The 25,423-nt window shown below is 38.9% G+C and overlaps 1 protein-coding gene across 4 annotated transcripts in view; it reads left to right on the top strand.

Moving 5' to 3' along the window:
- LOC109967493 (neurobeachin-like) overlaps positions 1-25,423 on the top strand; it is a 193,426-nt gene that overhangs the window by 31,824 nt on the left and 136,179 nt on the right. For all 4 annotated transcript variants that reach the window (XM_020613099.1, XM_020613098.1, XM_020613097.1 and 1 more), the window contains exons 2-9: positions 11,034-11,265; positions 12,484-12,584; positions 12,835-12,930; positions 13,852-13,973; positions 16,630-16,756; positions 19,164-19,283; positions 19,603-19,749; positions 25,207-25,404. In XM_020613099.1, the coding sequence (XP_020468755.1) occupies positions 11,034-11,265; positions 12,484-12,584; positions 12,835-12,930; positions 13,852-13,973; positions 16,630-16,756; positions 19,164-19,283; positions 19,603-19,749; positions 25,207-25,404 (1,143 nt within the window). The remainder of the gene's footprint in view (positions 1-11,033; positions 11,266-12,483; positions 12,585-12,834; positions 12,931-13,851; positions 13,974-16,629; positions 16,757-19,163; positions 19,284-19,602; positions 19,750-25,206; positions 25,405-25,423) is intronic.

Below are 25,423 nucleotides of genomic sequence, written 5' to 3'. Positions count from 1 at the left end.
AGATAGCAAGATGATTTTTGCACCATTAGTAGCTGAATGTCTCACGAGTTGAATAAAGTTGAAATGGCGTTTCTAGCTTAACGTATGCCGGAGATATTAAGCTTCAAATTTTGCCCCATTCATTTCCAATGGGAAAATTTCTGTAAAAAAAGCTGAATAGCTTAAAAAGTATAAATGTTACAGACAATAAAAATACAAGCACACGTGTCCTTAAGGAGATACACAGTTTGATACCTGAATGGCCCTTGTAGGTGAAAGTATGCTGCATTAATTAGATGCCAAAGAACAGTGGTAGAAACCAGAATAATAATAATAAAGAACTGCATAACATAGTGTGGATGCTTACGCATCCACACAATTAAGATAAACATTGAATTTGCTGCAGTTTTTAATTGCTGATTAACTGTGAAATTTGGTTGAGACACAAAGTAATTTACTTGAAATTAGTAATGTTAAATATAGTTTACATTAGGTTAATTAACTGTCAGGAATAATTTACTGTTCATTCAGGTTCTATGGGCTAAACAACACAGTAAAATAGGACTTGTGCTTGAAACACATTTAAACAACTTTTTTTGAATGTCTTTATTTTCTGCGGGTAGCGCCACATTGGTGCAATGAATTCTGTGGGTCAGTTGTATATTTGTGACTTATAGTCACAAATAAACTGCGATTATGATAAGTCCAGCTGAAAACCAGAGGGTGAGAAAAGAATGTTGTCACTACACTGACAAACGGATCTTTACAGACAGATGATAAATTCATGCTCTTCCTAATTAAACTGGGATAAAGGAAGAAACGCAGCATGACTCCATTAGCTGTAAAGATTTTCCAAAATCCTCAGTGGTGGACTCCCCAGAAGACTGATTTATTATGAAACACCTTTCATCTTCCGTTTCCTGGGGGCTTGTTAGCCACATCTATATGCTGCAGGCACCCAGTTCAGTGAAGCATAAACACTGCAATCTTTAAGTGTTTAGCAGTGTTTCCAGAAACGGTTCACTAACCCTCCTGACAGCTCTGTAACAGTTTGGTCACATGCAGAGAGTTAGGGTTAGTCTTTAATTCTCTCCAGGCCAGCCAGTGCTTACTGGTAGGTTTACACTAATCTTTGTTTAAATGCAAACAGTCAACAATCCTGCTCAGTAAATAAATACTAGCGCTGTCGCCTCACAGCAAGAAGGTTCCGGGTTCGTGACCTTTCTGTGCGAAGTTTGTATGTTCTCCCCGTGGAGCTTAGGTTGACTGGCGACTCTAAATTGCCCACATTAGTGCATATACAGTATATATCCCAATTTGGGTTGCATCAGGAAGGGCATCCAGCGTAAAACGTGTGCCAAATGTATACATGCGAACAGTTGACTCGCTGTGGCGACTCTTAACGGGAAACGGCCGAAAGTAGTAGTAGTAGTATTAGTAGATTCTCACTTCATGATACAGGCACAGTAGCTGTAATTGGGGGATGGCTTTTTTTTTAGTACCTACCTTTCACTTATGTTGACTGATATAATAGATGTGCTGTCTGAGTTATGAGGAAACAAGTGCTGGCAAATTTGTTACACTGCTCAACTACTATGAGACATATGGTTGTCAAGTGTAGATTTTCTGTGGATCCACTTGCTGACTGTACATGGCAGCAGATGTACTCAGAAATTCAGACATAGCAGGTGGCTACTGTCTGATAGTTGTTAGACTGAGCATAATTTTTAGTGAAGGAGAGGAGACTAGCCCCAGGTGTCACACAGAAGGCAGTGGGAATTATGGAGTGCGCATTATGCAGTCTGTGCCCTCTCACCTGTGTGCGTAGAGCTACTCAGTCATGTACTGTACCCTCAATTATGGCATACACCTGCTTTACAGTCTGTAGCTAGATGAGACAGGTTTACATCTAACTTCAGGCTGAGGCTTGTTTATGTGTTCAGGTAATTTTGCAGCAGATTCTGGCTGTGGCTGTGTTTTGTACTGTTGTAGCATGAAATCTGAGTTGAGTAACTGTGCAAAATCCCTGCATTGAAATCATTAAATAAACCACAGTGCCAGTATTAAGGTTTAGGCCTTTGTTAAATAGATGCAGCTTTCACATGGTTGCGTGATGCTGGTAATGCACATAAGAATCTGGATCAAGTAGAAAATGATGCAGTGTTACGCTCTTTCAAGCGTGTCAGGAGTAAGATATGGGCCCGTGTTACTGTCAGAGCACTTCAGAGACTGTCATATCTATTGCAAGGCTGTTTCGCTATCTCTGTTTGTCTCTCTTTCTTTATTAAATGAAATTCAAATGATACATTATATGAGCTGCAGCCAAGTTTATTACCATGATTCAGTACAGCATTGCCAAAGAGCGCGCTCGTTCTGTCTCTCACACACTCTCCTCCTGCTGGCGTGTTGACATGGAGTACATTATAATGCACACTGGTGCCCATCATGGTAGGGCATCAAGTTCATGCTGTTTTACGAAGTGTCTTGACCATGTTGGGAGTTGTCCCAGACACTGCAACAGTTTGATTTAATCTTTGCCAAAAACCAGATGCATTCGCAATATCCAGTGAGAAAGGAGGGAGGCTGCTGACATATATAGCACATGCTGTGACTCCATTTGTATTTTTTTTTCTTGTATTACAATCATTTGCAAAAATTGCAGGTCTCTGAAGTCAGTGCTTCAAATTGTGCACCACCATATCAGCATGTGATCCGTTTGGGACAAAAACTATCTTGTGGTGTGAACCTTAAACCATTTCTGAACCTTTAAGAAAAGTTTTACTGGACTGAATTAAGGAGCCAAATATAAACAAGAACTGAGATGATTTTGGCAACTTGCCTCATTGTTCTGTTGTTCTCTGGATGATTATTGCGTTTTAAGGAGAAAAAAAGAACAGTTATCCTCTCACTCCCAGTCACTACGCACCTCTGTGGTGTGTTTAACTCCTCACTGAAGCAGAGGGGATAGACGGGGCATTTGAAGTGTGGTCATTAGCATGGTTTAGCACTGATGTCAAGGTCATTCATCAAAATTAATGGAACCACAGAGGCAATAAGCTGATTTGTTATGTATTTGACACTCCTCCTCCGATGTTCCACACCCTTCTCTGTTAAATGGCTTGACCTTTATTTTGGTGACATTTTTCAAGTAAAGAAAGAATGGCTCAGGGTAGGCTTTCAGCTCAACTCTTTGGAATAGTTCCCTGGAGTGGCAGTGCCATTTTGTGCCAGTGCATGCTATTGTTTGCATAATATGTTCATAAATACACCTTTCTTTTCAAGTCGTACATTTAAGCATTTACATATTGAAGAAAGACTGGAACTAAGTGGCAATGACTGCCTGGTTAGCAACAGGCTCTGGTCGCTCTGACCTGAGATGATTATATGTGCTTAGACAATGTGTAGCTTACAATTTATCAGCATTTATCAGTTCTTTTTTCTTGTCATGAAGTATGAGCAAATTCCTTTGTATAAATTAGTTTTACGTTGCGTGCTTCTCATCTGCACATTTTTGTAGCTGCTCTGTCAGTTAGATAATTGTTATTTGCATGTCAGGGGGGCAAATCAAAAATTCAGACTAATCCAGTGACTGATTTTCCTTCTACTACAAACATACACAAATTTATATGGTTTGGTTCCAAAATTAGGAGATGTGACTGAAAATTACTTCTCCGTACATGTTTGGTTATGGCCACCAATGAGTGTTACTGAAGCTATTGTAATTATTTACATAATGATTAATGTACATTGGCAGCCTAATATAATGGTCTGTTAATTTACTAAATGTACTATTACTGTTCTAATATTCTGGTTTCTTTACTATATGACTGCTACTGTTCAGTTTTGGGGTAAATACAGCATCTACTTAGAGCACATACTGTTAAATTATTTTATTGTCTTACCCTTTGACCTTTGTTTCCAGTTCTTCTTTTTTGGGAGTATTTTATTATAGACAATAAATAAAATACAGGCATTGTAAATGAAACATTATTTGAGTGACATGTTCCAGGAAGAGTGTCATGCTAATGGGAAGAATGAATTGATGTACTGTTTACTGTGATGTATTTGTGCCAGTGCATCTAAAGTAATTTATGCTTATTTGAATTGAATTTGTCATTATATAACTTTTAGGTCTTTGAATTAGAGTTTGTGTGTCTTTCCCTCAGTGTTGCTGAAAAATACTTTTTTGGCTGTAAAGTGAGTGGGGATGTATTTTGTACACACTTTCATAGAGAATGACTTTACATACCACATGGCATTATACTTTATCTCGTTGACTGCTTTTGGTTTAAAAGGTCAGCTACATGGTGTTGTGGTTCTCTAGCTGGTACCTGTCATTGGTCTTGGCACAGTATGGTCAAGTCTCCTGAGAGGTTGTCTTTTGAGTGCTGACAATGCATAATAAGCCACCAAGTTGTATTGTATTTCATGTTCGTTGTTTGCTAGCAGCATTTAACATCGTATGGTGGAGCGTCACACTAGCACACAAATGCACTGCACAGACACAGAGCAGTTTGTGTCCCAAGCACTTCATGAACAGTCTCCTATAGCTGTGAGTGCAAAACAACCCTAATGGGTAAACCTCAGGTGAGTCTGTCTGGGCTTTTTTTGTCTGGTTGTGATGATTATGACTGGGCAGTAGAGCTCCCAGTTTAGTGTGATTATAGTGATTTTTAGAGGCAAAAAGTGGAAAGGATGTGTTACACATAATATTCTATTAAAATATAATGGGTTTTCCATTACTCCTGTCAACATCTGCTGCTGTCCACATCTGGCAGACTGTTTTTGAGCCTAGAAGCCTTAATATTTATTCATTTAAATAACAGCGAGGACATCCCTTTCCTCCACATCTGCTCCCAAGAGGCTTCTTCACAGCGGTGTTCGAAGCCTCCCTAGCAGTCTTCGTAAGTAGGACATCAGTTCTATTTATTTTCACCCAGTTTAGGGGCCACTATAGGGTTCTCTTGTTCAGTCTTCAAGTCTAATCTTCGCTGCCTGTCACCATGGTGATGGTGAGTTTCAGCAATGGCCTGATCAGAAGCAGCTGAAAGTGGAGGGAATCTTAAGGGCTCAGACGTAACTCTTAATTCTCTGCCTCATCCAGTAGCTATGATGTGCAAATGAAATCCTTCTAGGAGTTAAAGAAAGCCATACATGCTTGAGAGTCATAACCCTGGTGTGGTTTAAGTGAGGAACCACAGGGGTGAAAAATTAACCTAAGCACAGACCTTAATTGTTTTCACATAAACAATTTTTAGTTTTGATGCACCATAAAATAAATGGCTGCTTGGTGGAATGCTATTCCCAGCACATTAAAAGAATCACTATAATGGCTTAGCTTCTTTCATTTCCTTAGACACAACAAGCTCTGCTGGTTTATCTCTAACATCACAGGATCTCATTTTATCGAAGTCATCCAGGTGAAAGTGACTAACTTCATGAAGAAGGTTGCTCAGTGAATCCTCAGTGTACAAAGAAAAACATTATTGCTTATCTAGTTTAACTTCTGGTTTGTGAATGTCTTCTTTTCATGTCTCTATGTGTTGTTTCTATAACCTTCCTCTCTGGTGTGGAAATCATCGACCCGCAGCTCCTTTGAGCTTCTGAGCATCTTAATAATCCAGAGCAGATACTCTTAATTGAATTCATATGATTAGCTGTAGCTGCAGGAGGTAGGTTTACTCCCTCTGTGGGCCCCTCTCTCGGGAACAGCAAAATGGGTTAGGTTTACCTTCGTCTGCAAAATCCTGGTGCTTGGTACTTGCGTTGTACAGTATGAGCGGTTGGCTTCTGAAGTTGCTTCTCTTCACTACACTGGATTTTCACGACTAAAATTTTCTGAAAGTCTTTGCATGTCTGTGTGCTCATGTGCCCGATTTAGTGCATTCACACTATATAGAACTTACACACTTCTTTGATGTTGAATTGTGGTGCAGTCAAAGAAATGTCAGAAGATTTAATTCCCTTTGAGTGGAAAGAGCGTGAATACAGATTGGTTGGGTGGGTATGCAAAGACTTTGATAAATACTTAAGCTGACACTTGACATGCTGACTGACACGCCGTCTTTTACTAGAACTGCAAGACAGTCCTCAAACACTTGTAGCACCTGAGAGACTTCGGTTTAGACCATTATGTTTTGTTTCTACCCTCTAATGAGACACAAAGAAAAGAGCATCCTGTATGTGGAATGATTAGTTTATATGACATCACATATGTTGAGCTCCTAGCCACGTACAAAGAAACTGTGCACTTAAGGTAATTTCTCCCATATGAATAAAGAAACTGACAGTGTCATCATCATAACGCCAATTAACAGTTCTTCCATCCAGAAAAAAAAAGCAGCAGTCAGCAGTTCACCTCCCCCACCAAACACAGCCTGGGCCAAGCCCTGCTTTCCCTTTCTGAGCCGTCGGACAGTTTGCCACAACTTCTTTTCAGGCTAGCCAAAAGTCACTGCTGGTTTCCACCAGCAGGTTCTCAGGTTTCCGCCAAGACACACACTAATGACCTTCTGGCCACAACTCAGAGTAGCTGCTTCTACAGTGGAGCATTTGAACATGGCCCGTTCAGGTTCCATGTCCCTGGCCTCCCTGGGACGTCAGAGAAATTCTTCTGTCCTCACTGACAAGGGCCTCAGCCAAGCGTTCCTAGCGCGCCCATACTACACATTTGGATTTACCAGGTCTATCTTGCAGCCTCCCCAACCATCTGATCCAACTCACCACTAGGTGGTGATCAGTTGACAGCTCTCCTCCTATGGCCGCAGATCAGATGATACAACAATAAAGTTGATCATCAATCTGAGCCCTAAGGTGTTCTGGTACTAAGTACGCTTATGAACCGCCCTATGCTCAAGCATAGTGTTAGCAACACTTTAAAGTATAAATCAGTAGAGTAGACCATCAGTAAAGGTAGTATATTGTTGAATTGTGTTGTTGCTTAAGTCCTGACTCATTTGTATATGAATTTATGACACTTGTGCAGGACTTTTATCTTTTATTGTGCCGATTACTGATAGTGCTATCATCTCTGCATCTCAGTGATAAAGATTATAAGGGGAACTCAGTCCCAGCATCACACTGAGCTTAACTGTGGTAAACAAACCAAGGCTAGCAGCATTTTATCACTGGAAACCATCAGAGGTAGAAATAAGAGATAGATGCAAAATAAATGAATGTACAGTCACATTCTCTCACTGTCAGTGTTTCTTGTAAACTCTGTAGAGCCAGCAGAGAGTCAGAAAGAAACTGAAATATTTAATTCTTACATTGCACTTGGGCTGGGAGCCTTGTATGTTACCTTGTATGATTTGTCTATTTAGATAATTTAGCTGTAGCCACTATTTCCAGTGGCATATTTTATTGCAGTGGTTCCCAAGCCTTTTTCCTGGGCCCCCTCTTTTGTGGCTAAACATATTTTTCATCTGTGCTCCCCAGATTTGTTTATTTATATATATATATACACAAGTTATATTTAGCCATTGCTTTACCTCCACAACTTAATTACCCCCCTCCCCATTTTTGGAACCACTGGTTTATTGTATTAAGTGATGCTGTATGCCTATAGACTTTGACAGGATACTCATTAGACAATTATAATGACGTGCAGTATAGCACCTTTTAATTGCCTTCGGCATTGCTTGTTCATTAACTATTAAAAATGTATGCCAAGGAGAATTTCAAATGCATGGTTTTGACAGACACCTTTTTTTCAGAATTTAGTAGTGTTAAAGACTTAAGTTACAAAATGAAAACATCAAACGCTGCAGATTTAATAAATGGAAACAGAAATGTCTAGTTTACTTAGACTTTCAGACTCTTTCCTCTGAAGGCACACTTTCAAGTCCTCTGTACTTTTCCCATAGTGCATCTGTTTTGGTGCTGTTTGTGGCACTCCTTTGTGGGGATCCTCTCAGATCCAGTCAGAGGAATTGCACACTTCAGCTCTCTGCACATTTACAAACGGGTTCACCTTCAGACGTCAGCCAGTGCCTGGGTCACTAGACATCCAGACTGTAGAAGCCACTGCAGTACTGCCTTTTCTGTGCTGATGATGGGCCATAATAATTGTCTATGTGAAAGGTAGATTCTCACTCCATTTTGGTTAGGTGTAGGTATTTTTTCAGTTAACTCTCTGCATTTAGCTTTGTTCATGTATTTATTCTGTCCTGTTGGTTATGCTACTGCCATCATCATCTTCCTTGTTGGAACAGTATTAGTCAGGTGATGATCCATGGCTGTCTGCTGCCCCACTTGGTTTTCCTCAATATAAAATGTAATATATATATTTCTTCATGCTACTAGACTTACTTTCACTAAACTCCAGGCAGGCTGCCTTAGGCCTTTAATTTAGGAGAGGGATCTACTGTATCTCACCATTCTACCAAAAAGAGCTAATTAATGGAGTAGACTGTTTTTCTGTCAAGATCTCCATCTCTGCCCAGGGATGACGAAGGTCATTTCGAGCGACCTTTTTGTTCTTAATGAAGCTCTGACAAACAATCTAGTTGATCCAAACAATGTTACACCCTTCCCAAGCTTTTTGCCTTAAGAAAGATAGCTCAGAGTGGTGTGGACAGGTCTTTGGCCCGTATAACTTTAATTTTGTCAGACCTACCCTAGGGACCGAAGTATTTTTGTGCTTTCACATTGACATGATCTCAAAATCCCTCCCAAAAAGCAAAATAGAAGCTGTATTTGTTGTGTGCAGATGTTTAGTATATTGTATACATATATTTAAAACCTGGTAAAAATATTGTGCGTATGTGTGCGGAAAAATGGATAAACTGCCCAAACCCAGATGTGCAGAGCTTGTAGATACTTATCCAAGATGTTGTCATTGGTGCTTCTACCAAGTATTCATACTCTTGGAAATGAGAAATTTTATTTTAATACACTAGCACAAACATGTTTGTTATTATTAGTTACTGATTGTAGATTGGTGGGAAAAAAATGGGGAAGAATCATAGTTTTTGTAAAATTATGCTATATGTCTACACAAAGTGTATGAAAAGTATTTTCGAAACTACTATATACAAAACAGTTTGCTCCTGTACACAAAGAATTTGGTTTTCTTCTTAACAATGATTATGTGGTTTATATCACTGAAATTAAGTGGCATACAAACTCTGCACTGATTTACTCAGAGAATGGTTCAGAGAAACTCTGCTCTTGATGTGTTAAGTGTGTAATCAGTGATTTCATGTCTTTATTTACCTCTTGTAGCATAATTGGTGAAAATTATTCTGGGGATCTGAATGTGCAATTACGCCACTTCTCAGGATTGTGGCATGCCTGTGAATGGTGTGATTAATGGCAACAGCATTGGACAATGACGAGGTTTAGTCTGGACCTCATGGCTGCAGCTGGAGAGCCTTTATTCTGACAGTAATAACTCAAATTTACAGTAGATGAACAGCCTTTGATAGCAAAAAGCCATTATTGTTTATGACAGAAAAACCACAAGGTAAGGGTATATAAACATATTGTGGCAGTGTTTTGTTGATATAAGTATCATACATTCATTCAAGCAGAACTTGCATAGGATTGTTAGAATGGTTTGATATATCCAATACTGTAGGTGTGTGTAAATGTTCTGTTTGTAAGACTGCCCACATCCTTTGGCCATGGTCAGGGGTTTTGGTACCAAGCTGCTATTATACTGCAAATGTAATACTCTTTACCCAGTTAGACAGCCATCATGCAGCCAACAGGACGATGAAACAGCAAAATATTGCCTTGTGTTTGGAGTCTCTGCTTGGCTTTCTGCAGCACTACATGCCCAGCGGCATGAGGCAGGTGGTAGGAGGAGCAGACAATTTGGCATTGAGGAGGATTATATGCATACCAGTAACAAGCTTTACTCCAATCTGTTAATTTTCCATATGAATTAACATAGTGACTATATTTAGAAGACAGACTTGTTACAGCTTGCTCGGCTTTATAGAGGCCGTCTGCACAGTTTGGCCACAAAGCCACAGATGTCTGGTTTTCAGGCTGAATTTCAGCATTGGGGATGGATTTGAAAATATATACAGAAGGCTATAGCCTTTTTAGTTTTCCAAAATAAGCTAAGTTGCTGAAAATCATCTTAAGAATCATTTCATCACTTATACTTCTAGAATCTACATACAGTATCTGCAACATTAGTTGAATATAGAGACTAAACCACAGCACAACTGTTGGACATTAAATCTTTACATCAGTGCAGCATTTCTTGCTTTAATGCACAGTGAGAGAGAGTGAGGAGTTTTACTTCTCTACACATCATCTACCCTTCTTTATTTTTATCAACAGAAGAACTGCACTCTGAGTAAAAACTCAGTGTGCTGAAAACTCAGTCCAAGCAGCCCAGTGATGCACATCATTGTAATGTAATTGCATTGAGATCTGATGATGATTGAGGTGAAGTTCGATCTATACCTCCCTGGACTAGTCTGTTTCCACCATTTTAAGCTGCTTTTGATCTCAGCTAGCTATTCCCTGTCAATCACGGTAATGCTCAGCAGGTATCTTGGCCCATTTTCTGCCTGCTTGCTTTGATACCCACCAGCAAGTTGTTCTCAGTGCTCCCCATATATACCATGCACGTCTTTAATGGGGTAATTCCATGCTTGTTGGACTTGAAGAACTGCGTTATTGATTATTGTTTTTTGCATTCTTAAGAGTGATTACCTTGTGTAAATTAAAGGGGCAGTAGGGCTAGAGGGACTCACGTCCTGTCCTCTCTTCAGTGTGCCAGGCAATTTTATTTTTATGGGTGCTTAAATTCAGATCAAAACCATTTTTACATAGAAAGAGATCTCCACTTTATTCTTCAGTGCTGGCCAGCCGTTTAACATCAGAGTAGCGACCTGGCAAATATGTTCATGGTTAATTTTCCCTCAGAGAACATCCTAATCAAGAACAGGGTTGAAATTTGGGTCAAACAGCAGTGCTCGTTGTGAAAGTTTAATTAAATTCATGTCACAACATCAACCACACAGAACATAATTTTAACAATATGTGAATCAGTCATTTCTTACATTCCTCGTCTTTCCCATATTATTTTGCAGTTGGTGGGTGGTGAGTTTGATCTGGAGACAAACTTCATTATCCAGGATGCAGAAAGCATCAGCTGCATGGTGGAGCTGCTGCAGCACTGTGATGTCACCTGCCAGGCGGAAATCTGGAGCATGTTCACTGCCATCCTTCGAAAAAGTGTTCGAAACCTGCAGTCAAGCACTGAGGTGGGCCTCATCCAGCAGGTGCTGCTCAAAATGAGCTTGGTGGATGACATGATTGCAGGTATGATAAAGGTGTAAACAGGCCCTTCTTTCCCCCATGTTTTTTTGTGCTCAGTAACAGTGGTAGTACATGTATTTTCGTTTTCAGATTGATTATTGACTTCTCTACAACAGTCAAGCACCAAAGGTCTTCAATAACATGGCTGAAGAAAATATTATTGTGAAACTTAACCTTTCAAAACAATTTCATTTCCTGATAGCATTGGCTGTGTTGTACTGATGTCAAACCAGTGAGTGAAGGCAGCAGTGAATTTAAAACCAGAAAAAAAATGGATGGAGTGCGCCTTCTGATTTGGTTTATTGTGCAACTATTTAATCATTTCCATCCCGTTTTTTTTTTTTTTTTTTTTGTCAGTAATTCAGTTCTTTGAGATGTCAATTACTGCAAAAAGTCACGACACTTGAAAGTAAATTTGAAATGAAATGTAATTTCAAACAATAGCACTGCACCAGCCCTGACTACCTGTCTAGGGAGTACCCCTCCCTCTCCTGCACACGACCCTCCATTGGATCAGCATTTTATTAGGTTATTATAAGGATAGGGATTAGCAATTGTCCAGAGGTTAACTGCTGTGTTGTGGTCACTGAACTTTTGTCCTGCACCACCAGGCCAGAATTTCTTCTTTACCAACTCTTTATTCATTAACAAGACATAGTGCAGCAGCTCACATGAATGGTTGGGTTTCCATGGTTTTACACTGGTTACACTGGTTTTATTGTTTTGAATATTACACTTTGTCAAGACTAGTAGATGGGATTTTTTTAAGTTTAAATGTCTCAAATGTGTCCCTGTGCTGTCATCTGTGGAATCCAGGGTCACCTAGATTTTGTGCCCTGGTCAATTTATATCCATACCTTGTCTAACATATAAATTATGTTTCAGGTGATTAAGTTTAAATGCTTTTTATTGTCCCTTTAAGTTAAGCAATTTACCATATAGACATAACTTTGATTTACAAGTCAGTTTTTATGTGTTTGTAGAGAGAGAGTTTTGTGATAAATATTATGGAATTTCACAGACAATGAACACAGTGAGAATGAAGTCAAGCTAAAATAAAACTGTTTTTATCATCTCTGGAGTTGATGCATATGAATACTTTTCACCGTGAAGACCAGCTGTACAGTGTGGATGTAAAACCCAGTTCCATTTGATGATTGTTTTTTTTCTCTTTTTGTTTATTTGTGTGTGTGTTGGGTGCATGCTATCTTGCCTTTAAAGACTTGTTAGTGGACATGTTGGGAGTGCTGGCCAGCTACAGCATCACAGTCAAAGAACTGAAGTTGCTCTTCAGTATGCTTCGAGGGGAAGGAGGCCTCTGGGTAAGTGATAGTAAGGGCCAGATCCATTGAGTTGGACCCAGGTATTTATGTGTTTGACACTATGACTTGTGTTGCCCCCAGAGAACCATCACACTGATCTCTTTGAGGCTTGTTCTGTAACTGACTAACTGCAGAATCAGTGACTAAATGACAGTGTATTGACTGCGGTCCAAACAGTCAAAGAGAAAGCCTCGACTGTCTTGTTACTCTTTTATTTATTTATTTATTTATTTTTTTGTCACCTGTGCAGCCGAAGCATGCGGTTAAAATGCTGTCAGTGCTAAATCAGATGCCTCAGAGACACGGTCCAGATGCCTTCTTCAACTTTCCTGGGCGCAGTGCAGCAGTAAGCACTCGCATTCTTTCATTTAACATTCAGTTTTGCAATGGTTTGTCTTTTTGTTTTTTTTTTTCAGGGTGAAACAACTGATAATTCATGCGAACAAATTAACATGATCTTTTATCAAAAACTTACCTCTGGCATGTGTTGGGCTTTACAAATGATGTCTGAAATTGTGATTTGCTGTGTTTATTGTGGCAATATTACACTTTATATTCACATATACTGAGTGCAGTAAGAACACAAATGAATTAAAGCGTTTATAGATGGGGAAATATGAGAAGCCTGTATAAGAACGTTTGACATCCTAGTGCATCTAAATAAAATAGATACACTCTGAAGTTGCTCATAGTTTATTTAGGGAGCTGACATGTTGAGAGAAATAGAGGAAATGGCTAGAGAGAAATGGGAAGCCTGTGACAGGACATTACGCTGGCTTATGGAGTGGAGCATACTCTTCACTGCCGTTGCATCTTTTGCATCATGCCGGAGCATTTTGATTAAAAAAGTAATTTCACTGAATCACATTTCTCACTGATGCTTAAAGAGTTGTTTCAAACAATTCTCTCCAGAAACTTAGAATTCAATAACAACTTTACTCAAATACAAAACAGACTCTGGACTCTTCATGAAATATTCAGTATGAGCAGGAATTATAGTGCAGTAAGCAGCCAGTAACATTGTGGAGGTCACTATATATTGGCAATTTTTAGTGTTAATTTTGTCACATGAATAATCAATTAGAACATACCCATTTTTGTGACCAAGGATTTCATAAATTATTTGACTTGAACATCTTATTTTTGTATTTTGGCTCATGTTTTTCTAAATAGAGTATCATTACGCCAACTCACTCTAGGGTTCTTCAACAGTTGTTTTTCATACTGCATGACTCTGTTTTTTACCATCTTTTTGTTTTTGTCCCAGGCCATTGCTTTACCTCCTATTGCCAAGTGGCCTTATCAGAATGGGTTTACATTCAACACCTGGTTTAGAATGGATCCCCTGAATAACGTCAATGTTGACAAGGACAAACCATATCTCTACTGGTGAGTACACAGTTGCATACATTTGTGCTCCATGTTTCCAGTGTCCTCAATACACTCTGGCAGACATTATAAGTCTACATTATGACACCAAAGAGAAGAAAATTACACTTTGCTGTTTTCCATCAATATAATTGCTTTAGGTTTGTATTAGAAATCATTACTGCTCTGCAGAGGCCTTTTTCAGCAGCTTTACTGACAAAGCAATATGCTGTCTGATACTCTGTGACCTACAGTGATTTCCCATTTAAGCAGATTATGACTCAGACTTGTTTTTCAAGGTTGAATCAGTTTTTACAAACACTGTTTTTCACACACTGGCAACACTTATGCAGTGTGGTTTGTGAAAGGGCTTCATTTTTTCCAGATAATGTTAATAAATTATAATAGAGAGGGAATTAGGTGGGATTACTGAGATTAAAAACCATGGAAGCAAGAATTACTACAACTGGTACTGGCTGTTACAGAGGACTGCTGCAGTGGGAGGCAGCGTGCTGGTATTAATTTAGTCTTGAATATCTGCCACATCAGGCCCACATACCATCCCTCATAGGGTTTGGTGAGTAATTAGTGCTAAAATCAATAACCCACAAGTGCAGTGATGTTCAGCTGCTGTTCTCTGTGTTTATGAGAGGAGCTCTGGGATAAAATCACAGAGTACAATGGGGAATATGAAAGAGTTGTGGAAGCAAATAAAAGAGGGAATGGATACTGGGTGATGTGGAAGATCTGGTGGCTGCCATTGATTTACCTGGATCACACGGTTTGAATGAAAGAATGTACTCGCTGTGGAACAACTTGTTCTACGTTTCTTTGATGTTTAACATCAAAAAGAAGAAAGAAATATTGGTTTAGCTAACTTTGTTGGTATTTGTGTGGCAGCAATCCATTACTGACAGAGTCACAAAAAGAGTGAGATATGCCAAGCTAATCCTATTTATGCATTGCTCTGATGCTCTCGTAGCTCACTGGCAGGGCATGTAGACAACAAAAAGAACTATCTTCAGAAGCATACCAATTGTACTGCTTTCCACCTGATGTGTAATCACAAGCAGGCTTGTCCGTGCGGACATCTTGGATGGCTCAGTGGTAGCTAGGTGTGGGGCCCTATTTCTTCCACAATATAAAAGCCTATACTCTCTTTATCTGCCTTGGCAAAGAGGTTTGTTTGTTTTAGATGATCCAAGTGGGTGGTGGTAGGTGGCATGGTATTGAAAGGTTGAGGAATGCAGGGTTGTTTGTGTGTGTGCAGGCTGTGGGCTGTACCAGGTCTGCTCATATTGTAAACCGGTGGCATTTCCTCAGTGCTGAAATGATCAGTCTTTTATCTATGTAGCCAAGAAGATCAGAATGGAAGGATTAGACACTGGGAACATCACTAAAGTGCAGCACTGGTCTACAACCAAAATGTTTCTGAAACAAAAACAATTCATTTTAGCTAATTATGGGGACACTGAAAGTGAAATTATCTAAAATTGTTGATTGGATCTGGTTTGTAAGATATGGCACTGGCAATGTATGAATTTTGCTTGAAAATGGATCTCTTGGCAGATTTAATGAAAAAACTATTTGCTTTACTGCATCTTCTGTGAATCTGTTTGTTTCCATAATTAAACCATATGGCACTGGCAATGTATGAATTTTGCTTGAAAATGGATCTCTTGGCAGATTTAATGAAAAAACTATTTGCTTTACTGCATCTTCTGTGAATCTGTTTGTTTCCATAATTAAACCGTCAGGAAGAGCACAAATGTGTCGACCATTTAGTGAAAAACCTTTGTAAAAGGAGTGAAAACTGTGGTCATGAGGATGCGTTAGAGAGAATTAGAGAGAATGTCCTTTCTTAGACCACTTTTGGTGGGCGCCTACCATTGCAGACCAGGAACACCCGACAAGACCTGCAGTTTGGGAGACGCTCTGACCCAGTCATCAGCCATCAGAGTTTGACCCTTGTCAAACTCACTCATATCCTTAGAGCGGTCCATTTTTCCTGCTTCCAAAACACACTAACTTCAAGAACTGAATGTTAACTTGCTGTGTAATATACCTCACACACTGATGGACGCCACTGTAATGAGATAATCAGTGTTATCACTTCACCTGTCAGTGGTCATAATGTTATGGCTCATCGGTGTATAGCCTATATCTTAAAAACTATAGCTGTCATCATATTTGAATCCAGCAACTCAAAATCCATAGGATTTGGCATGCATCAATTTGCAAGCAGAAAACTTTTTAAAACATTCTGGACCAGTGGAACTCATCGACTCGCTGTTTTTTGCCTTCTGTAATTTCCATGCCTGCAAAATTTTCAGTCACTCTATTCTCACCTTATGTATTTTCCAGTTCTGACTGGTTGCTTGTCACTTACCCCTACAAATTGCTTGTGTCTGCATATTGCAAAGCCTTCACTAATTATGTTCATCCCAATGATAATATGCAGAAGCAAGCCACTATTTCTTTTCAGTTATTGATTTGTATGGCATGTGCAACATATTAAGAAGGAATACTTAAAGGCACAGAAATGCAGAGTGCATTACTTGGTAGTCAAAAACCTTCTACCACATTTGGAAGAAATATCTTTTGTTCTGCTTGTTATAAATTGATTAGGTTTAACCTGTCAGGATTTCTGATAATCTGTAAATTTCTCTGTTAACAGCTTTCGCACCAGCAAGGGCATTGGCTACTCTGCACATTTTGTTGGTAACTGCTTGATTGTGACATCACTCAAGTCTAAAGGAAAAGGTTTCCAGCATTGTGTGAAGTATGACTTTCAGCCCAGGAAGGTAAGAGCAGCTTTGATTTTCAATGATGTGCTCCAGCTATTTTCCAACTTATGATTATGTTATTTAGACCTACAGTCTATCATTTATAAATACCCATTCACTTCATATTTGTTCTTAGAGCATTATATTAAAAGAAATATATTTGAGGTAATCTGATTTGAGGGAGTTGATGCTCTATACTACAAACATTGTAGCTGCTTTAAATATAAGCCACATCTAAACATGCATTGCATTATGCTAAACAGAAAATGCCAGAAATGCACATAATTGTGGCCTGAGCTGAAAAGAACAAGATAAATGCTTTAGAATAAATTTGAAACAAACAAATGATGCTGCTCTTTAGAAACACTGTGCACTTTTGGCTTCTCTTCCCCTGACTCTCTGCTCTCACCACCTGTTGTTTTATTGGCATTACAAAGTTGTATGTCTACAGATTGGCTTTAAATGTTTAAGACCCCCAGAGGAGTCTTACAGGTGTAATTAGATGTAAATGTAGATGAGAAAATGAAACTTAATTTAGCTTGCAATGTCAGTGTAGCATACTTGTCCCTGCAGAGGAGGAAAACTGGCTCAAAGCATGCGTCAAACAATTAGAGCCTTCACACAACACCTGGGAGCAGCAATTCATCCCATTCCTACTGCCGAAGCACAGATATCATTTTGTCAAAGCTCTTGGAAGATAAAACATGTCAAATTACATTTTTAAATGATTGTGGGTTCAGACGTCTGTGTGTAAGTGCCATTCTAAATGAGCTCCGGGCAGCTTGCACTCTTCCCCTCAGTCATGAATCCCTTTTTAAGTGTCCTTACCTTTTGTGTGCAGACAGCAGTAAAGCCATTAGAGTGCTCACAGTGTCCTTCTTGGGTCAGACCAATAAATAGTGGCCACACAATAGCAAAAGAAACGGGCACTCTAGTGCTTGTTGCTGTAAGTGGGTGTGCCAGTGTTATCCAGTGTTCACACACTTGATTGTTTGTGTTTTGAGACACACTGTTCTCTGGTGCCAGTTGCATCTACTGTAACCTAACCCCCTAGTACCTAACCTAAATCCTAAACATTGTCCTGAGCAAATCCTTTCAGCCCAGGCCCATCTGTTATTGTAAACAAACATCTTGCCTGTCCATATACTGTGTATTGGTAAGGTTTTCTCAGCTGCTTTAGAACATTAGTTTACTTAGCATGTCTTATTGATGGCTTCTAATGCTAATATGAAGACAATAGAACAGGAACCCCTGGGGTATGCACTTCACCGGTATTGAGTGAAAGCAGTTCTAATAGTGATTAACTAGTTCTAATTCATGCACAACATGCATTACAATTACTATTTGACACTTAACAGTGATAGGCTATACTGTACATGAGTCATTATGTTTTATATCAGAGTAAAGTTTATTTATATATGGCAGTCTGCATCATCTCTTTTGTTACAAGATAATGTAACATTGTCCAGCACAATGTTTTTTTTTTGTTTTTTTTTACTTTATATTATAGCATTTAAGGCAGAATCCTAAATCCTGAAGTTGGGACTCATGGCTAAACTGAGCCCTCTGTTTTCAACTCTACAGTTCAGTGATGACAAAATGATCAGAGTAAGGAAAAATATTTGGACAGATCTTCACTATTACGTCCAAAGACCTGGCATCGTTACCACAACTGCAGCAGCAGCAACACAAAATATAAGATCAGTAGAATAATATAAAAGGATTTAGTGTGTGTAAAGTTAATTGAGAGCTGTTGACAAATTGTGAAGCAGATAGCTATGTAGCTATATTTATCTTTTTTTTAAATGTAGGTATAACTGCCTTTGGTGAGAGGAGAGAGCTTAACCCGAGGACAAATCAGTAACACTTCACACATCAATAAATATGCCATGAGAAATGACTTGCAATTTTTCAGATATATTTGTTAAAAAATAAAAGTTGATTTATCTTTTACTTGTTAGAGACCAGTCTGTCTTTTTTATGGTTTCTTTGATTGTTGCAGCCACTTGGCATGGCATCTTTTAATGTCACCATTCTACCTTTAGTTAGTGTTTCATCCTTGGAAAAGTGTCTGGTGTGACTTAGTGCGGAGTAAAATATGAGTTGCCCTGCCTCCTCGTAGCCTTTCCTCTGATCTATTATTTACTACGTTCCCCTGCAGATTTCAGAACATTAGGTAGCACACCATGGCCACAGGCTTCTTGTAACTGAGGTTTTTCTGAAGTTGCTGGTTTTAAAAGAAATGAACTGGAAAACCGACCATCAGTGTTGCTCTACATACCAAACTCCACTGTAATTTATCAACTTTAGTTAGTGTAAAGACATTTTTACAAACGAAACATGATGATCCACTTAATAATGTATGTGTCTTGTTCTGTAGCTCACATATTAAATCTTTCCAATCTAACTCTCTTCTCACCTTCAGTGGTACATGATCAGCATTGTTCACATCTATAGCCGCTGGAGAAACAGTGAAATCAGATGCTATGTTAATGGGCAGCTTGTTTCTTATGGAGATATGACATGGCACGTCAACACAAATGATGTAAGCACTCTTCTTTTTACTCCTTCTCACCGTTGTCGCCTTTCCTGGTTCTGATGTGTATTAGTACCTGACTGATTCAGGCTGCCATTTGATTCTTTGACTAGTTGGAAGATGATGATGATGTTGTTATGGATAGTTACATAGAAAGTATATATATATATATATATGCAGTATATATACTGTGGGTGTATAAATACATTTTTAAATCATTACTTTTGCCATCTGTCTAATTCAGCTCCCTATGTGAGTTTGGATATGCTTTTTTGTCCCAAAGTACAAAATGATGTTACTTTTCCTTTTTTCTATGTCCCACTTGCAGAGTTATGATAAATGCTTCCTTGGGTCCTCAGAGTCGGCCGACGCTAACAGAGTATTCTGTGGGCAGCTAGGAGCTGTCTATGTGTTCAGTGAGGCCCTCAATCCTGCACAGATATTTGCAATTCATCAGCTAGGAGCAAGCTATAAGGTTTGTACTTGACGGTGACTAAATTAGATTACATATAAACAGTCTGCATCACCTATCAATCTGTGAAACCAGTGCCCAGTGCTGCCCTGCTGCAGTTCCTTTGCCTCATGTCTCTGTCCTTGGAGCTGTGCTTTTTCCTCCCAGATAAATGGCTGCATAAATTACCTACTTTTGGGGAATAATGGCAAAATAGATGGAGGGAAGCAGCAGGCACTCTGAGGGGACAGAGACCTGGGCCTTATATCAGCTGCAGCAGGTGCAGCAGTTCCAAGCTTCCTGACAAAGACCAAAACATTGTGACTACAAAAGAAATGCTGACCTATGAAGAACGGGATTCAGCTGTGAATGCTTATCACTTGGTGACAAAGTATTTGGTTTGCACATTTTTTTAATTTAAAATGTTTTATTTATGAATTTTATTGACTTTGAATTTCACATATTCCCGTCATCCTAAATAAGATACTGCTTGTGTTCTCAGTTTATTCTCAGACTCAGAGATTACTCTGTGCCCACTCATTGCCTCGCTTTTCTCCTGATGCTCACAAAGTGCTGCTGTTCCTTTACAGTGTTAAACCCTGCACTCTGTCACAAATGGAGGAATGACGCACACTAACAAATCAGCTTTGAACACAGGATGTCTCGGATGTATCTGTCCATTTTGCACCCATTCTGTTTGCTCTCTAACTACTTTTAAGACAAAGGAAGGCTTTTTATGGCATTAAGGAATAAGGGTCTGGTGTGAAGGGTCAGTAAAATACTAAGTAAAACCTACTTTGTGAAGATTGTGAAATGGGTGTTTGAGATTTCAGTCAGGTCCGTGAATGTCTAGAGATTCCCAAGAGAACTTGTTGTTTAGTCTTTTCACTAATGGCTGATGACTTGCTGTTTCCCGCCTTAATTGTGGTTCTAGACCTTTTGTTAGAGAGGTAGCACACAGGGGAGCAATCCTCCAGATTTTTCAAAATAATGAAGAGCGTGTCCCAGGGAGACAATTACCCGCAATTGATGAAGCTGAGAACGATATTTGAAATGGTGAGTATGATAGAGCCAGCCAGATGAGTTGAGGTAGAAGGTCAGAGAGCTGTCAGGCCCTCTGATTAGTTGTTTTAATAGGAGTGCTGTTCAGTTCAGGTAACAAATAAGCCTGCGAGTCTGAGCGCAGTGACGACCACATACACCTGTTACAGTGTCTTCACTGAACTTTCTTTATATCTGCTTCACCTCAGCTCAGTCAGAGGAAAAAAATAAACATCTGAGCTGATGTATGATTTATTTTCTTATCCATGGGCCTCTCATCTGTGTTTGATGTTTGACACACTTTCCTTTGGTTACAAAGTGTATTGAATGTAACCTGAACTTCTGCAGTTCATTGAAATGCAGAGATTATTGCTGCCCAGGGTTACTATTTCTATGGCACATTATGATTTGTGTCTGAAAATCTGACAGACCTGTTAGCAGAATCTCTTCCCTGGGTTCTTTTCATATTGCTCTATGTGAAATTGCACTCTGAACTGAAATTGACTTCTGGTTATTTCATTTAAAGTACCAAAAACCTCTGCTGTATATTGCCATTTCTCTGATCTGCTTTGAAACATTTCCAGCCATATATAGCCTCAGGAGACAGCAGCAGACAGCAGCTGACTATCATATCAGGCTGTCATTCATCACTGCTGATTTAGCAGTGTTCATAAGTCCTGGGTAAAGTCTAGGGTGCTGTGGGCTGAAAGATTCATACAAGGGAGTAGCCTCACTTTTATTTATTTATTTATGCACAGTACTGTGCAAAAGTCTTCGGTCACCATTAGATTAGTTGTTTTAGCAATGTTATTATGACTGTATGTATTTATCATTCAGAAAATATAGGAAGTATGTATTAAATGACACAAAACTATCATAAATACTCAGCAAACAAGGTGGATACTCAAGATTTGATATTCAGGCCGTTCTAAAGAATCCACAAAGGTTAATGACAAAAACAGGAGTAGAAGACCAATAAAACTTTTCTTAGAGTTTCTTCTTTGAGAGACTGGAGGGAATCCAGGAAAGATTTGGCAGCTTCTTCTGGATGCTGAGTGGATCCTTTCACAGTCGAAAGAAGCTTGATCAGGAATGGCCTTTGTGAAAGGACGGGAGCCACAAAATGTTTTCAAAAGGGGGACAGGGAGAAGAGGCTGAGATATGCAAAGACTGGCGTGAAGATCAATGGAAAAGAGTCTTATGTAGTGATGATCTGAAGTTCGAAATTGTTCACAGTATGTGAGAGGCCTGCAGCCTTCAGTGAATCATGGTGGAGGGTCTGTCATGGTTTAAATCTTCAAGACAGTCTGCTCAAAAGAATTCGAGCTGTGCAAAGGGAGGTCACGCTAAATACTGACTTTAGACTGTAAACACAACTCAGCAGAAGAGTTTTAAAAAGCTCTCCTTATGTGTTTATTCTGAATGACTACTGTACTTATCTCGTTGCAGCTCTGGTAAATAGCCAGGTCTGGAGTCATAAATTGTAATCCATAACCACAGTACCCGGTGACAGCTTCACTGTACATAAAGTATTAGTCACTGATTTGACTAGTCAAAACAACCTGACTTCAAATCTTCACATTTGATGCATTTGAGCTATTTCTGTCTTTGTCCTCTGTCATCTCTGCCATATGTGTGTTCTGTAGTCAGGCAAATTAGTCTATTGCATTTGTGCCGGCACTGCTCTGCACTATCTGCCCCATATTGCTGTAGAAGAGAGTGAGGAGCTGTGCAGTCCTATTCCTGCCTTGTCAGTGAAAACAAATGTTATTTCTGTTTAGGGACCATGCATGTCAAAAACTCTGGATATGCTGTGCAGCTTTACATATATACCTGCAAATGAAGTCCTGTTTTTAGCAAACCTGCCTTCCTGCCTGTAAATGCCTCCAAACCATCAGTGGAGCAACAGTTTAGTCTGGTTCATAACTAGAAAGTCTATAATCCCACAAGGCCACCAGAAAATGTACAGTTTTTTTTGTTACTGTCTCCTTTTTTTTAATCTGCATCAAAATATGCATTTTAGCAAATAGTCATGGCACACACAAAGAGGACTTTTTTTGTATTTATGTAAGTGCAGTTGTGAGGAAATAGACAAACTGCTTAAAAATCTCATTATTTGCAAAAAACACAACATTCCTGGATATTGTATTAAAATCTCTTAACAGCTTTTGAGACATATCCTGCTGAGTAACAGACAAATATACAGTACATAAACTCCTTGACAGTGATAATGAGAGGATTAAACATGACTAATTCCCAACACCACCTACAGAGATTTAGTGAAAGTTAAACATTTAATCAATACTAAGAAACTGAGAGGAAGGAACTGTGCTCCATTTCTTTTATACAGCTGGCTGGGCTGTGGACTGATGCTGCCATGCTATAGGGTTTGTCAGCCAAAACCCAAGAGATCATTACTTTCACGCTGCGGCAGGGCTCGCACTAAAGCACAGGGTGCTGGATCTTGTTATTTCTTGGCACTTTGGTTCCATGAGTAGCAACCTCTGAAGAATGTTAGCGACTACATGATGGGATGCACGCCGGCTGCTCTGTGGGCCTGTGTGGATCATAGCAGTTAAAATGTTTTTTTGTCATCTGACTGGATGAAGATATACCATTAAATGTAACTCGGCTCTCTCAGTTTCTGGAGAACTGATTTAGAGCCAGTAACCAGTATTGTTTGGAAACAATATCAACTTGCCAAAAGCAAATCTGAAACTCAGAGGATAGTTTTAGGATAAAAAAACGAACCATTTCAAAGACTGAAACCAACTCTAGACCAGCTGTTTTAAGTGTAGTAGTGTTAGATATTTGTAGCACGTGTATATAGAGAATAGTATTAAGCACTTTGAACTTTTCACCTATCAGAGTAGAATTCACTGACAACTTGAGTTAGCTCACCTTTTTGTTGATTTACTCTCTTATTGAAAACAAGCAATCTAGATCTAAGCAGGTGCATAACATACTATATTTATCTGGAGTCCCTCTTGGATCAGATGGTTGTTTCCTCTCTCTTCACTTCTTTTCTGTTTCACCATCTGCTTGTTGCTCCTGAGTCAGAGTGGGAAGGAAAAATAAATGTTTCCTGCATCCATTAATAATTCAACTCTTCTTATTAAAGGAGTTTATTTCATTATTAAGCATATTCCACTCACAGTGTATTGATGGATTAAGTCAGCTCATTTGTCAACAGTCAATAGCTAATTGATTGAGTAAATTAAGACTAGTTTCTTATGGATAAGCTCTTTGTTATTTTAGCCGTAATGAATGTTTTACTGAGGCGCAGACTAATGGACCTTGTAGCTTTTTTTTTATTTATTTTTTTTATATAGCCATGTCTGAATGTCTTCAGATGTGAAATTTCCAGACATACATAACACATGTAAGACACAGGACCGATCCCTGAAGAGAAGAATAATCATTGAAATTACTAAGTCACTAGTGTATTTCATTTGGTAGTCATGAAACTTAAAGGTAAAATTATCTTAAAAATTTCCTATAAGGTTTATAGGTTTTAATTTCTGCTTTGTGTAAATGTATTATACTGTTTGTCCTTGTTTGGAATAAGGTTATAGAGCTGAAATGTAATATAACAGATAAATAAATACTGAGTGTCTTGTGATTTCTATTTGCACAATGTTTTGACTCAGTCTAATTACTTCAGATGTGAAGTGACAGCAACTCAAAGCTAAATTGCAGACCGCCCACTTTAAAGGTGTTGGCAGCTATATTGGATAAACTCTTACTGTACTTGCTCCTGTTCCACGAGTGCAAAGTGTTTTTGAAATGAAAAATATTTCTTCAGTAAAGCAACCTATGCACTGGTAAAAATCTTAATGTGTGCCAGGTAAAAGAATTACGGCACACTTTCTCTGCAGCCTTTTCCTATTTCAGTGATCTTCATGAGAAATTCAGTGTTTTCAGTGTGAAATAAAAATCTATTCTAGTATGTTTAGTTTATTGGACATAGAATAATGCATCCAGTGTCACTTTCTCATTTTCTTGCACCTTGAATTTGACTTTCATAAGCAGTGTAACACCATACTTCAGATTAATTTCACGACTTGCCTTGTCATAAACTGTCCTTAGTTGTTATTTTTAACAGTGGGTTAAAAAGCAAATAAATCTTTGCTTGATGTTGTTGATTGCAGCATAAGCATAGCTTTTAATCAATATAGATTTTTATTTTTTTTATTTTTTAAAGTTAATAGACTGGAATTGACTTGGTGCCAGGTAACAAATCCCGACCTCGAGTATTGTGTGGTGGTTGATACAGAAAAGCATTTATCTTGTCACTTTTATTATTATTAAATATTTTTGATCAAGTTATAATTAACGCTCGAGAGAAACGTGCATGTGCAGGAGGAAATACTCCATCTTTCACTCTCATTCTCTCCACCTTTCCCTTATTTGCCCTTTATTTCACTTTTTTTTTCCTAGAGCACATTTAAGTTCAAGTCAGAGAGTGATATTCACTTAGCAGAGCATCACAAGCAGGTGTTGTATGATGGTAAGTTGGCCAGTGTCATCGCCTTCACCTATAACGCCAAAGCCACTGACGCCCAGCTCTGCCTAGAGTCCTCGCCTAAGGAAAATCCCTCCATCTTTGTGCACTCGCCACATGCCCTTATGCTACAGGTCAGTTACTTTGCTCAAA

Source organism: Monopterus albus, unplaced genomic scaffold (assembly GCF_001952655.1).
Source record: "Monopterus albus unplaced genomic scaffold, M_albus_1.0 scaffold130.1, whole genome shotgun sequence".
Classification (NCBI taxonomy): domain Eukaryota; kingdom Metazoa; phylum Chordata; class Actinopteri; order Synbranchiformes; family Synbranchidae; genus Monopterus; species Monopterus albus.
Note: the sequence above shows the minus strand (reverse complement) of the source record. Positions and strands in the feature narration are given on the sequence as shown.